Source organism: Rhinopithecus bieti, unplaced genomic scaffold (genome assembly GCF_001698545.2).
Source record: "Rhinopithecus bieti isolate Rb0 unplaced genomic scaffold, ASM169854v2 scaffold_78508, whole genome shotgun sequence".
Lineage (NCBI taxonomy): Eukaryota > Metazoa > Chordata > Mammalia > Primates > Cercopithecidae > Rhinopithecus > Rhinopithecus bieti.
Genome location: NW_016829854.1, coordinates 167,924 through 180,532, shown reverse-complemented (window position 1 = coordinate 180,532; position 12,609 = coordinate 167,924). Strand labels below are relative to the sequence as shown.

Below are 12,609 nucleotides of genomic sequence, written 5' to 3'. Positions count from 1 at the left end.
AAGAACTTTCTTTTTTTTTGAGATAGAGTTTCACTCTGTCACCTAGGCTGGAGTGCAGTGGCACAATCTTGGCTCACTGCAACCTCTGCCTCCTGGTTCAATCAATTCTCCTGCCTCAGCCTCTTGAGTAGTTGGGACTACAGGTACATGCCACCATACCTGGCTAATTTTTGTTATTTTTTGTAGAGAGGGGGTTTCGCCATGTTGGCCAGGCTGGTCTCAAACTCTTGGCCTTAGCCTCAAAAAGTGCTGGACTACAGGCGTGAGCCATTGTACCCGGCCAGAAGTTTCTAATGAAAATTTATCAATGATAATATAGTACTGGTATAAATTTATTTTCTTTCTTTTCTTTTTTTTTTTTTTTTGGTATAAATTTGTATTCCAAACAGGGTCAAAAGCTTTCAGGATCACAGTGCTTTCTACCTGCCCTCTCTCTGCTAGGCAAAATCCGCACAGTCCTCAAGGGCCTAGTAAATGTCACTGCCATGAAGCCCTTCCAGATTTTCCCACTGGGAAAAGCCTACTCTACAACTGTTTTATATCATGGCTACCAAAAGTCCTAACAATGCCAGATTAGACTTCTGCTCATGCCGAAGTCCTTTCCATAGTAGCCACAGACTCATTACAGTGCCTGAGATTCTACCATCACCATGTCCATCCTGTGAGTAAAACACCAGCATCCCTAGAAGACGGGATCACATTCAGTTATGGAGACTCACAAATATTTTGGCTCACAAAAACCAACAATAAAAAACCTGCTAAGAGAGAGGGTGTCTGGAGAAGGTAAGGCTGGCTCAGAGAGGCCCTAGTGTCCCAGGTGGAATGTTACAAAGAGGGAATGAGATGGGGCAGAGGGCACTAAGCCCACAAAATGACTACTAGGAGAGGTAGGTGTGGGCTAGATTCGAAATCCTGGGTTTAAGTAATCCTCATGCTTCAGCCTCCCAAGTAGCTGGGAATACAGGCATTTGCCACTGTGCCCAGCTAAAGGAAGTACATAGACAGCACTGGCCTAGAGTATAAACCTGTCCAGCCTTTTGGGGAGGGCAATTTGGCAGGATGCATTAAATTGAAATTTCCACATGCCCAAAGATACAAAAAGAAGAGCCACAGAACAAGAACTACAAATGGCTCTTAATAGTAAAAAAAAGAGTGTTTATTCTCACTCCTAATGAGCTCAAACTAAAGCACACTGAGATTCTGTTTTTCGTCTATCAGAAAGATAAGAACCCACACACTGGGTAACATACTGAGTCGGTGGGGTTATGGGGGAAAGAGGTAGTCTCCCACACTGCCTATGAGAGTCAATCTGTCTTCCTGTAGAAAGCAACTAGACAATACATAAAAAATCACAAATGCACATACCCTTTGACCAAGCAATTCCACCTGTGGGAATTCTCCCTACAGATATAGTTCATACATAAGTAAAATGCTACACATAAAGTGTATCCAAGGTATTCCTTGCCCTGTTAATGGCATGCTGAGTGACTGGGTTTACTTCTCTGTCAAACAGGAGGATAATCTCTAGCCTCACTTCAAAAAAGGTCTAAGAGCCTTCTTTTAAAAAAAAAAAAAAAGAAAAGAAAAGAAAAAAAGTGACAGGGTCTCGCTGTGTTGCCCAAGCTGGAGTGCATAGCTTACTGCAGCCTTGAACTCCTGGCATCAAGTGATCCTCCTGCCTTGGCCTCCCAAAATGCTGAGATTATAGGCGTGACCCACCACACCCAGTCCCATAAGAGTCTTAAACCAAATGAGATATGGGATGCGAAACAGCCTGGCAAACTGTAAAGTACTGTGCTTGTATTGGGGGTTGTGACTGTCAGGGAGGGGTGAGTGAGGAGGCCCCTAACCACACCCTTGCCTATGCATGGCTGAGGCAGCCCAGGCACTGGGCTGGAAGGTAGACCATCCCCTCTGGAGCCACTGGAGGTAGCTACATGTGAGTCACTTGGATGGCTTTGCCAGGAGGTGGAAGCGGGGTGGGTGAGCAATACCCACATGAGAGGCCCGGTTTCCTTCCTTCCCTATTCTCTCCCAACCCTTGGCTTCTGCTTTTGCCAGTAGTGTGCTGTTGGACTTGGGCAAGTTCCTCATCCCCTCTGAGTACCTCCACACATTTAATACATTTCCTGTGTAGCAGTAGTATGGATACAAAAATGAGTTCCTGATTTTGACGCACTCACAGGCAGGTAGGTTAATACTGTGACATGATATGTATCACAGAGAACATATATTCTATTTTATGGAATGCAAAGCAAAACTGGTTGGGTATGGTGGCTCACGCCTGTAATCCCAGCACTTTGGGAGACGGAGGCGGGCGGATCACCTGAGGTCAGGAGTTCGAGACCAGCCTGGCCAACATGGTGAAACCTCGTCTCTACTGAAAATACAAAAATTAGCTGGGCATGGTGGTGTGCACCTGTAATCCCAGCTACTCGGGAGGCTGAGGCGGGAGAATAGCTTGAACCTGGGAGGCAGAGGTTGCAGTGAGCCGAGACTGAGCCACTGCATTCCAGCCTAGGCGACAGAGAGAGACTCTGTCTCAAAAAAAAAAAAAACCAGCCTGGCCAACATGGTGAAACCCCGTCTCTACTAAAAATACAAAAATTAGCCGGGTGTGATGTTGTGCGCCTGTGGTCCCAGCTACTCAGGAGGCTGAGGCAGGAGAATTGCTTGAACCCGGGAGGTGGAGGCTATAGTGAGTGGGGATTGTGCAACTGAACTCCAGCCTCGGCAACAGAGTGAGACTCTGGCTCACACACACACACACAAAGCCTCCCCCAAAACAAAACCCCAAACAGGCTATTATAACACAGTATGACACATGATGCAATAGACACATTTATCAGTGTGACACACAGTATGAACATCAGCAGTTATGAAGGGACTCTGAGGTCAGGAAGCCCATTTGGACTCCCAGCTCTACTTCTTCCTAGCTGTGGGACCTTGGGAAAGTGATTTTTTTCCCCCTAAGCCTTGGTTTCCTCAGCTGTAAAATAAGTTGTGAGGATTCTGATTTCTGCTTTGGAAGTACTCAGCATTGTGCCTTGAGTCATCATGTAAACTGTATACACCATTTGTATCATTATTAAGCACAAGGGAATCACGAGAAGGCCAACAAGACACTATTTCTGCAAAGAAGTAAAGGAGTCAGAGGTGGCAAGAGCAGGTACCACTTAAGCAAGGCCCTGATGGTCAAGCACAGGGTCTGGTAGTTTGGAGCCAGATAAATGCTGACTGGGTTGAGGAGTCTGCCTTTTTTTTTTTAAGTGGAGTTTTGCTCCTTTTGCCCAAGCTGGAGTGCAATGGCACAATCTCAGTTCACTACAAATCAAGTGATTCTCCTGCCTCAGCCTCCCAAATAGCTGGGATTACAGGCATGCACCACCACACATGGCTAATTTTGTATTTTTAGCATAGACGGGGTTTCACCATGTTGGCCAGGCTGGTCTCAAAGTCCTGACCTCAGATGATCCGCCCGCCTTGGCCTCCCAAAGTGCTGGGATTACAGGCGTGAGCCACCGCTCCCAGGTGGAAGAGTCTGCTTTGTGTACAAGGAAAGGAAGTACTTATCAAGCAGAAAGATGTGCACATGCAGAGGCTCAGGGCTGTCAAAGGAAACACAGGACTCTGTGGCTTCACCTACAAACCAGTATTATGGCTCATTTCCACATATTCCTTTCACTTCAGCTCAGCACCCTGGGTGGGAAGAGGCCTAATCTTCTTCAGTGACAAACCAAGGTTGGACAGATCCTCTCCATCACACAGAGGACTCTGGTCTCCTTTGTGGGTGACTTATAAATATCCCATGCTGCAATGTTGAGTCAGAATGGGAGACCAGACAGTAATCCCAGCACTTTGGGAGGTCAAGGTGGGAAGATCGGTTGAGCCCAGGAGTTTGAGACCTGCATGGGTAACGTGAAGAAACTCTGCCTCTATTAAACAAACTAACAAACAAACAAAAAGAAGGGGAGACCTGAAATCTGACGATAACAGTAATAACAATAACATTACTTCACTGTTCTAGGTACTTTACATGTTTTCATCCTCACAAAAACCCCACAAAGCAGGTACTTTTTGTGTGTTTTTTCTTTTTTTGAGCCAGAGTCTCGCTCTGTTGCCCAGGCTGGAATGCAGTGGTGCAATCTTGGCTCACTGCAACTTCTGCCTCCTGGGTTCAAGCAATTCTCCTATCTCAGCCTCCCGAGTAGCTGGGACTACAGGCATGTCCCTCCATGCCCAGCTAATTTTTTGTATTTTTAGTAGAGACGGGGTTTCACCGTGGTAGCCAGGATGGTCTCAATCTCCTGACCTCGTGATCCGCCTGCCTCGGTCTCCTAAAGTGCTGGGATTATAGGTGTGAGCTACTGCAGCCAGCCGGAAAGGTACTTTTAATAGTTCTTTTACAGATGAAGAAGCAGAGGCCTAGAGAGATGAAGTAATTTGCTTAGTGTCACACAGCTGGTGAGTGCCAGAGCTAGGATTCAAACTGAGGCAGTCCAGTTCCAGACCCTAAACTCTTGGCAGCTGTTTCCTAGAAGACCTCTATCTTTCTTATCCGAAAATTTCTGTTGGAAAGTTGTAACAGGAGGATACCTGGGAAGCCTGCAACCTTTCTGAGGAACAGAATCTTGAAGGTAACTGAACAGTTAATCTTTTTTTTTTTTTTTGAGGAGGAGTCTCGCTCTGTCGCCCAGGCTGGAGTGCAGTGGCGTGATCTCGGCTCACTGCAAGCTTCGCTTCCCGGGTTCCCGCCATTCTCCCGCCTCAGCCTCCGAGTAGCTGGGACTACAGGCGCCCGCCACCTCGCCCGGCTAGTTTTTTGTATTTTTTAGTAGAGACGGGGTTTCACTGTGTTAGCCAGGAGGGTCTCGATCTCCTGACCTCGTGATCCACCCACCTCGGCCTCCCAAAGTGCTGGGATTACAGGCTTGAGCCACCGCGCCCGGCCGATCTTTGTAGTTACAAAAATACTAAAAAGTTGTTAGGATTCTTTACCAATCCAATTGGGATTTTTTAACCAGATGTGCATATGTAAATAAAATAGCTCCTGCAACACGAAACACAATTAGAGAGTGGGGGAAAAACCTGACACAAACAGCAGAAGTAAATGTAGCTTCCAGTGACATTCTGCATGTTGTTATCAGAGCGGAAACAAAAGCTGTAAGAGAGGACAGATGCCTGCTTCAAGCCAGTGGCACGGCTCAAGCTCTCGGAGCACTGCGTCTATGCCATGCCCTGGAAATGATCTGGAATTCATGGGCCATTCTGTTACTGTTGCCCCAGCTGGAGACTCCAGGGTCTCCACTCCTTACCACAACATCCAGTCACTCAGCTCTCCAAGGTTACCTTTCTTGACCTAACTTCCTACCCCAATCCTTTGACCCCCATTGCTGTCTTCACAACCCCTGCACCAACATTATACTTTTCCCTCCTGCCTATCACCCACCCTGCCACTAGCTCTTTCTAAAGCCCATACCTGATTGTGTAATGTACCTGCTTAAAAACCTCTGGAGAGGCCAGGCACGGTGGCTCATGCCTGCAATCCCAGCACATTATGGGAGGCTGAGGCGGGCGGATCACTTGAGGTCAAGAGTTTGAGACCAGCCTGGCCAACATGGTGAAACCCTGTCACTACTGAAAATATAAAAATTAGCTGAGTGTAGTGGCACACGCCTTTAATTCCAGCTACTTGGGAGGCTGAGGCACGAGAATTGTTTGTACCCGGAAGGCGGAGGTTGCAATAAGCCAAGATCACACCACTGCACTCCAGCCTGGCCAAAGAGTGAGACTCTGTCTCAAAAAAAACAAAAAAACAACAATCATTAAACAAGAATTGAGGTCATTGCTGTGGGAAAATAAACTGATACAACCTCTATAGTGGATCATATGGTAAAATCTATCTAAATAAAAAGTGTGGGCTGGGCACAGTGGCTCACGCCTGTAATCCCAGCACTTTGGGAGGCCGAGGCTGGCAGATCACCTGAGGTCAGGAGTTTGAGACCAGTCTGGCCAACATGGTAAAACCCCATCTGTACTAAAAATATGAAAATTAGCTGGGTGTGGTGGGTGCGTGCCTGTAATCCCAGCTACTTAAGAAGCTGAGGTGGGAGAATTGCTTGAACCCAGGAGGCAGAGGTTGCAGTGAGCTGAGATGGTGCCACCGCACTCACACTCCAGCCTGGGCGACAGAGTGAGACTGTCTCAAAAAAAAAAAAAAAAAAAAAAAAAAGTGTGCATAGCCTTTGACCCACCAATTTTGAAAATTTATCCTACAAATATACAAATACACAGACAAGTGTGAAATAAAAATGTGTAAAGACATTAATTTCAGCATGGTTTGTAATAGCAAAAGACTGAAACAACCTAAATGACCAGTGGGGGACAGGACTCAAATTCTCAAATTTGAGCATGCATCAGAATCACCAGGTGGGCTTGCTAAAACACACATTGCTGGGCCCACCTTAAGCTTCTGATTCAGAATGTGCATTTCTAACAAGTTCTGGGGTGATGCTGACACTGCTGGCCCAGGAACCAGATACTAGAGAACCAGCATTCTAAGCAAACTGGGGTACAGGTGGGACACCATACATCTGTTAAAGAACACACCCACACCCTATGTACTGGCATGATTGGATCTGTAACACATATTAGGTGAAAAAAGCAAGGTGCAAAGAAGAGTGTACTGGCTGGGTGTGGTGGCTCATGCCTGTAATCCCAGCACTTTGGGAGGCCGAGGCAGGTGGATCACCTGAGGTCAGGAGTTCAGGACCAGCCTGGCCAACCTGGTGAAACCCCATCTCTGCAAAAATACAAAAATTAGCCAGGCATGATGGCAGGTACCTTTAATCCCAGATATTTGGGAGGCTGAGGTGGACAGACGAACTGCTTGAACCCAGGAGGCGAAGGGTGCAGTGAGCTGAGATTGTGCCATTGCACTCCAGCCTGGGTGACAGAGCGAGACCCCCTCGTGCCTCAGCCTCCTGAGTAGCTGGGATTACAGGCGTGCCCCACCACGCAAAGCTAATTTTTGTATTTTTAGTGGAGACAGAGCTTCACCATGTTCGTCAGGCTGGTCTTGAACTCCTGACTTCAAGTGATCCACCTGCCTCGGCCTCCAAAGTGCTGGGATTACAGGCATGAGCCACCGCGCCTGGCCAACATATTGTTAAAGAAAACAAAATTGGGCTGGGTGCGGTGGCTCATGGCCTGTATCCCAGCACTTTGGGAGGCCGAGGAGGGTGGATTCACCTGAGGTCGGCGAGTTCGAGACGCAGTCCTTGACCCCACCATGAAGAAATCCTGTTTCTACTAAAAATACAAAATTAGCCAGGCATGGGGGTGGCATAGCCATGTAATCCCAGCTACTCGGGAGCTGAGGCAGGAGAATTGTTTGAACCATGGGAGGCTGGAGGTTGCAATGAGCCAAGATCACGCCACTGCACTTCCAGCCTGGGCCAACAAGATGAAAACCTCCGTCCAAAAAAAAAAAAAAAAAAAAAAAAAAAAAATTAGGTTTGCAGAGAAATATGTATTATATAATCCAATTTTTATAAAAATAAATTTACATATGTCTATATACACAGACACATACGCAATGTTTGTGTATACATAGAAAAAATTCTTGAAGGTTATATACCCAACAGCCAATTGGGTTGCTTCCAAGGAATACTGCCCAGGAGGCTTTTCCTTTATACTTCTGCACTGCTTGATTTTTTTTTTAACAAGTGTATAGTATTTTTGTAACAATAATGATTAACTGCTGCGTTGCTTTCAGGATTCTCTTCCCCAGAAAGGCCACAGGCTTCCTGAACATCTTGTCACTACATCCAAGCCCCTCTCCATACTCCTCACTGCCTCCCTGAACACATCTTGTGGTCCCCCACCCCACCTTCTCCTGTTCTGCCTGTTGGACTCTCCCCATCCATGCAAAGAAAACTGCTGCCCCCTCCAGGAGGCCTATGAGAACTCTATTTACTTGGCTAGTCACATGTCTGTTTCTCCTTGGTGGCTGGGCTCAGTGAGGGCAGGGCTTGGCCTTCTTTGCCCCGGAACTCCTGGTACCCAGCCCAGAGCCTGGCCCAGAGCGGGCACCCAGTCCTGTTCACTGAGGGCCCTTTAAACCAATGTTTACTGTGCAGCTACTAAACCAATGTGCAGCTACTGCCTGGGCCAGATTCGCTTCTGTCTGGGATGTAGGCCTCTGACAGTGATGTGTGCTGCTCTGAGACTGCTCCTCCCAAGGCTTCTTCTTCACAACGTACTCCTGGAGGCTCTACCTTCTTCTCTCCATGACTTCACAATTTTCCCTGCCTGTTATGGACACCTTGACCCCTGGGGAGAATTCTGTCCTCACATTCCCTCTCTCCCAACTGGTTTTGGGGTCTAACACTAGTGGGAAATCAAAACTGGGTCCCCACACTAACTCTTCTCTCTCCTTTTCACATGACCAGGGAAACGACTCAGGGTGGAAAGGAAGTCATTTGGCCTGTCCTTTCCTTAGGTCAATGCTGCTTGTCTTTAAAGGTGCCTGTATTAGGAGAGAGCCCTGGACTAGGACTAGGCATACCTGGTTCTGCCCCTAAATGGCAGAGTGATCTTCAGAAGTCATTTCTTTGACTCTCAGTTTCTTTTTCTGTACAACGAGGATAATGAAACTGGCTCTGCCTGCCACCTCAGTTGCTGTGAGCATCAAAGGGCATAAAGGTTTTGCAAGTTTTACAGCATCTGGGTCATTGGTGGTGGCAGGCTCTTAATGGTCAGGTCCTGTTTGTAAATTCATACAGTCCTCCACACCCTGCTGCCCTGCAGGAGATGCTTGGGAGAGGTATTCAGAGGCTAAGGCTTTCTCCTATCCATACCCTCTGTTCCAGCCACACCATACCTTCCACTATTTCCTGAACTGCCTCGTAGCCTCCTGCCTCCATGCCTCTCTCTGCTTACCTGGTTTCTTCTGCTTAGAATGCCTTCTCCTGGCTGAAATTCTATCTCTACGTCAAGGCTCAGGCCTACCTCTAGCACAAAGCCTCCCTGTACGGTCCCAGATGTGCTCAATTTTTCTCCCTAAACCTTGTAGCACTGTTTGTATTATAATCACAGATCTAGTTATTATTCTTTCACCCAGGCTACCGAATTCCTTGGTGACAGGGCTCTGACCTACTCATCTTTGCAGCAATCCTCCCTTACCCCTGACAGTGGTGGAAGTTCAGGAAATACTGATGCCTGGAAGGTGTTTTCTGCAGAGATTAGTGATCCACCTACAAGAGGTGCCAGGGAAAATTACTGAGTTTGGAGAGCAGCTCAGATCAAGCTGCCTAGCCTTATGCCAGCTGTCCTTTGCCTCCTCTGTCCTGGTTTATCTCAGAACTTCTCTCTACACTAAGTGTCTACCTGACAGGCATAGTAGAGAGGCTTAATATCACCTGAACTCTGCTTAGAAAAAGCCAAATAAAAAGGAAAATGGAGTCATGTTTGAGTCTCTCAGCCTAAGCCCTACCTAACTACTTTCTTTATATCTGATCACATACAGAGCCAGTAGTGAGTTCTCTGCTTTTGGGGAAGGAAGGTGGCAGGCCTCAGCTACTGCTCAAGTTGGGTAGTGTTTTGAGAACCTCAGCTTCAGCAGTTTCAAAAGTGGCAGCTGCTTTGTGGGCCTGCCCTCTTTGGGCAAGACAGCTTCCACTTAGGTCCATCTTCAGGTCTGGGTGGGGGAAGAGCATCTGGGAGGTGCAGATTAAGAGGCTGTGGAGGAAGGGAGAGGGTGCCAGGAAGTGAGAAGCCATTGGTACAACGGGCTAGAGAGGGCTTAATATAGGGAAGAAGTGGCGCAGGGAAGGGGGAGGGGGAAGCAGAAGGTGAAATGTGCTGGAGTCCTCCTAGGTATCCAATGGGACAGATGTTGAGGAAGGCCAGGGATGGAGTCTGGCCCAGTCTCACAAGAGGGGCCAACAGTGGCCCAGCAGGCAGGCGCAGTTTGGTGGGGGGATTGTCTTGGAGGTATAGGGAGAAAAGCTATTTTAAGGTAGGGTCAAAGGCTGGGTAGGAAAAGGGTTACAGGTTAGGAACAAGGTCTGGGTTTTGACTAGGCCATGTCCAAGGTTGGATGGTAGTTAGAGAGAGGAAACCAGGAAAATAAGATGTCCATGCCTGGTTGGAAAGTAGCGGCATCAAGATGCCAGGTTCTGAGGAGCTAGCTGACTGGGATGGTTCCAGAAAGTGATGTGAAAAACTGGGGACTGAGAGATCGTTGTTTTTGAGGCAGGGGCAAGGGCCAGGTGTGGGGGCACTAAGAGCACATAAGGTGCCTTAGATTCCAGTGACACAGGAGTCAGACTCTAGGGATGGGTCTGAATGGTAGAAAGGGCCCTGGGGTGGGCCGAGGCAGAGTTCCTAACCGGGGATGACATGAAATTCTACCATTCAGTAAGTTGTGAGGACCAGTATCCATCAGGTATAGATGGGGCTGGTCTGGCTGGGCCCAACAGGCTCAGAACAATCAGTGCCCGAGTCGCAGTGGGGGACCGGCTGACAGCGTTCCCAGCCGCGGCATGATGCACAGGGAGGGAAGTGTCAGAGTCCGAGTCAGGAGCAGAAGCAAGTTCCTATTGGGGAAGGTGTCATACCCTGGTCGGGGGTCGGTGCCCAGATCCCGCGGCAGGAAATGCCAGCTCTGGAATGTGGGCCCGAGATAGAGGGAACGGCGATGATTAGGGCTGGGAAGACTCAGTGTCCGGGAAGAGGAGGTGTCTGTCCCGCCTAGGAAGGGCTCATGTCGGCCGTGTTCGGCATGGGGGTGGAAAGTGCCCGGTTTTCCCGCTGACCCTACCTTGCCGCGGGCGCAGCGTACGGAGCGCAGGGCGCCGAAGAAGATGGGCAGCAGCGCCATGAGCAGGAGGCTGCCGTAGGCCAGCGCGATGCCCTCGGGAGTGGAAGGCGGCCGCGTCGTGCTGTTGGTGGGGCCGCCTGCCTCGGCGCTGCCGTTATGCGGGTCGCTGAGGGCCGAGTCCATAGCGAGGGTGCGCTCGCGATCCGACTCCAGCTCCGGTTGATGCAGCAGGGACGCTGACGGAGACAACGACTCTGCAGGGAAAGCCACGTTCCCCTAAGGCAACAGGAAGTGACGTGCTCCCTCCCAAGCCCGCGCCGCGCACGCGTGTACACACGCTTGCACGCGCGCGCGCGCGCGTGCACGTCTCCCCGCCCGCTCGCCCTCTAGTGGTGGCCGAGGGCCGGGCGGCGAGTTGCTAAGCAACTTGTTAGTGGTCCAGACAGGGGCTCTGGACCACTGCGGTGGGCCCGAATGCCCATTTCCCAGTCTCAGCCGGTCTCCTCAATCCCAGGCTGTCCACTCTCCGCAAATCTTCATATTCCGAATAACTAAGAATGTGTTTATTCATACATGCATTTATCGGGTATTCAGTTGTTTATTCACTCCTTAAGTATTTATTGAGTGTCCCTCAATATGCCAACGCCTGTCCTAGGCTCTGGGGACACTGAGGTGAACAATGCAGGCAAAAGTTCGTCCTTGCCTTCGTGAAGCTTGCATTTTAGTGCAGTGTGTGTGGGGGGACGTTGGGAAGACAATAAAGAAACTGAACAAAATAAAAGGCTGTAAAATGGGCCGGGAACGGTGACTCACGCCTGTAATCCCAGCACTCTAGGAGGCTGAGGCGGGTGGATCACCTGACGTCAGGAGTTCGAGACTAGCCTGGCCAATATGGTGAAACCCCGTCTCTACTAAAAATACAAACAATTAGCCGGGCGTGGTGGCGTGCACCTGTAATCCCAGTTACTCGGGAGGCTGAGGCAGGAGAATCGCTTGAACCGGGAGGCGGAGGTTGCAGCGAGCCAAGATCGAACCATTGCACTCCAGCCTGGGCAACAAGAGCGAAACTCCATCTCAAAAAAAAAAAAAAAAAAAAGAAAAGAAAAGAAAACAGAAAAAAAAAAAGTTTGTAAAATGTTAATGTATAGTTATGTGTTACATAGCATGTTAATGCAGATAGAGAAAAAGCAAAAGAAAGTAGGGTGTGTGTGGAGTTTGCAAATGTATTGAGTGCCTACTATGTGCTAGGCAATTATAATACCTCACCAGTTCATGCCCCTGTACAATTTATAAAGCTTTGTGGCTCTTTTCAGAATTGGAAGAATCTGTTTATTTATGTGATTCTTATTTTTTATATTGTTTAAAAGTTTATATTCTGAGATTGTGAAGACCTGCTTATGAGTCTTTGCCTGGCATATGTGTTCACATGTTTTTGTCTGTCTGTCCCACAGGAATGAAAGCTCCTTGAGGGAAGGGCCCTCAGTGCTGCTCTGACCCCAGCACCGACAACAGTGCCTGGCTCATAATAGGTGCTCAGTAAATATTTGTTGAATGGATTAATTCATTATCCATTAATAGATATCCATTAATTCATTATCCATTACCTGTAAAGTTGCCCTTCCAATCCTGTCCTCTCTGATTCTAGGTGCCTGTGAATAAGGAATGGCTCAGAAAGCATGTGAAAAAACCACACTCTCCCTCAGCCTATTGTAGTTTAAAAAGTGCTTTCTCGGCCGGGCGCGGTGGCTCAAGCCTGTAATCCCAGCACTTTGGGAGGCCGAGAT

The 12,609-nt window shown here is 48.5% G+C and overlaps 1 protein-coding gene across 5 annotated transcripts in view; it reads right to left on the bottom strand.

Moving 5' to 3' along the window:
- The window catches only part of HM13 (histocompatibility minor 13), a 57,135-nt gene extending 45,973 nt beyond the window's left edge, over positions 1-11,162 (bottom strand). For all 5 annotated transcript variants that reach the window (XR_001883985.1, XR_001883986.1, XM_017865041.1 and 2 more), the window contains exon 1: positions 10,826-11,162. Coding sequence is in view for 3 of the 5 variants with exons in the window: in XM_017865041.1 (XP_017720530.1) it covers positions 10,826-11,008 (183 nt within the window). In the remaining 2 variants the exon portion in view is untranslated. The remainder of the gene's footprint in view (positions 1-10,825) is intronic.
- Between the last annotated feature and the right edge of the window lie 1,447 nt (positions 11,163-12,609).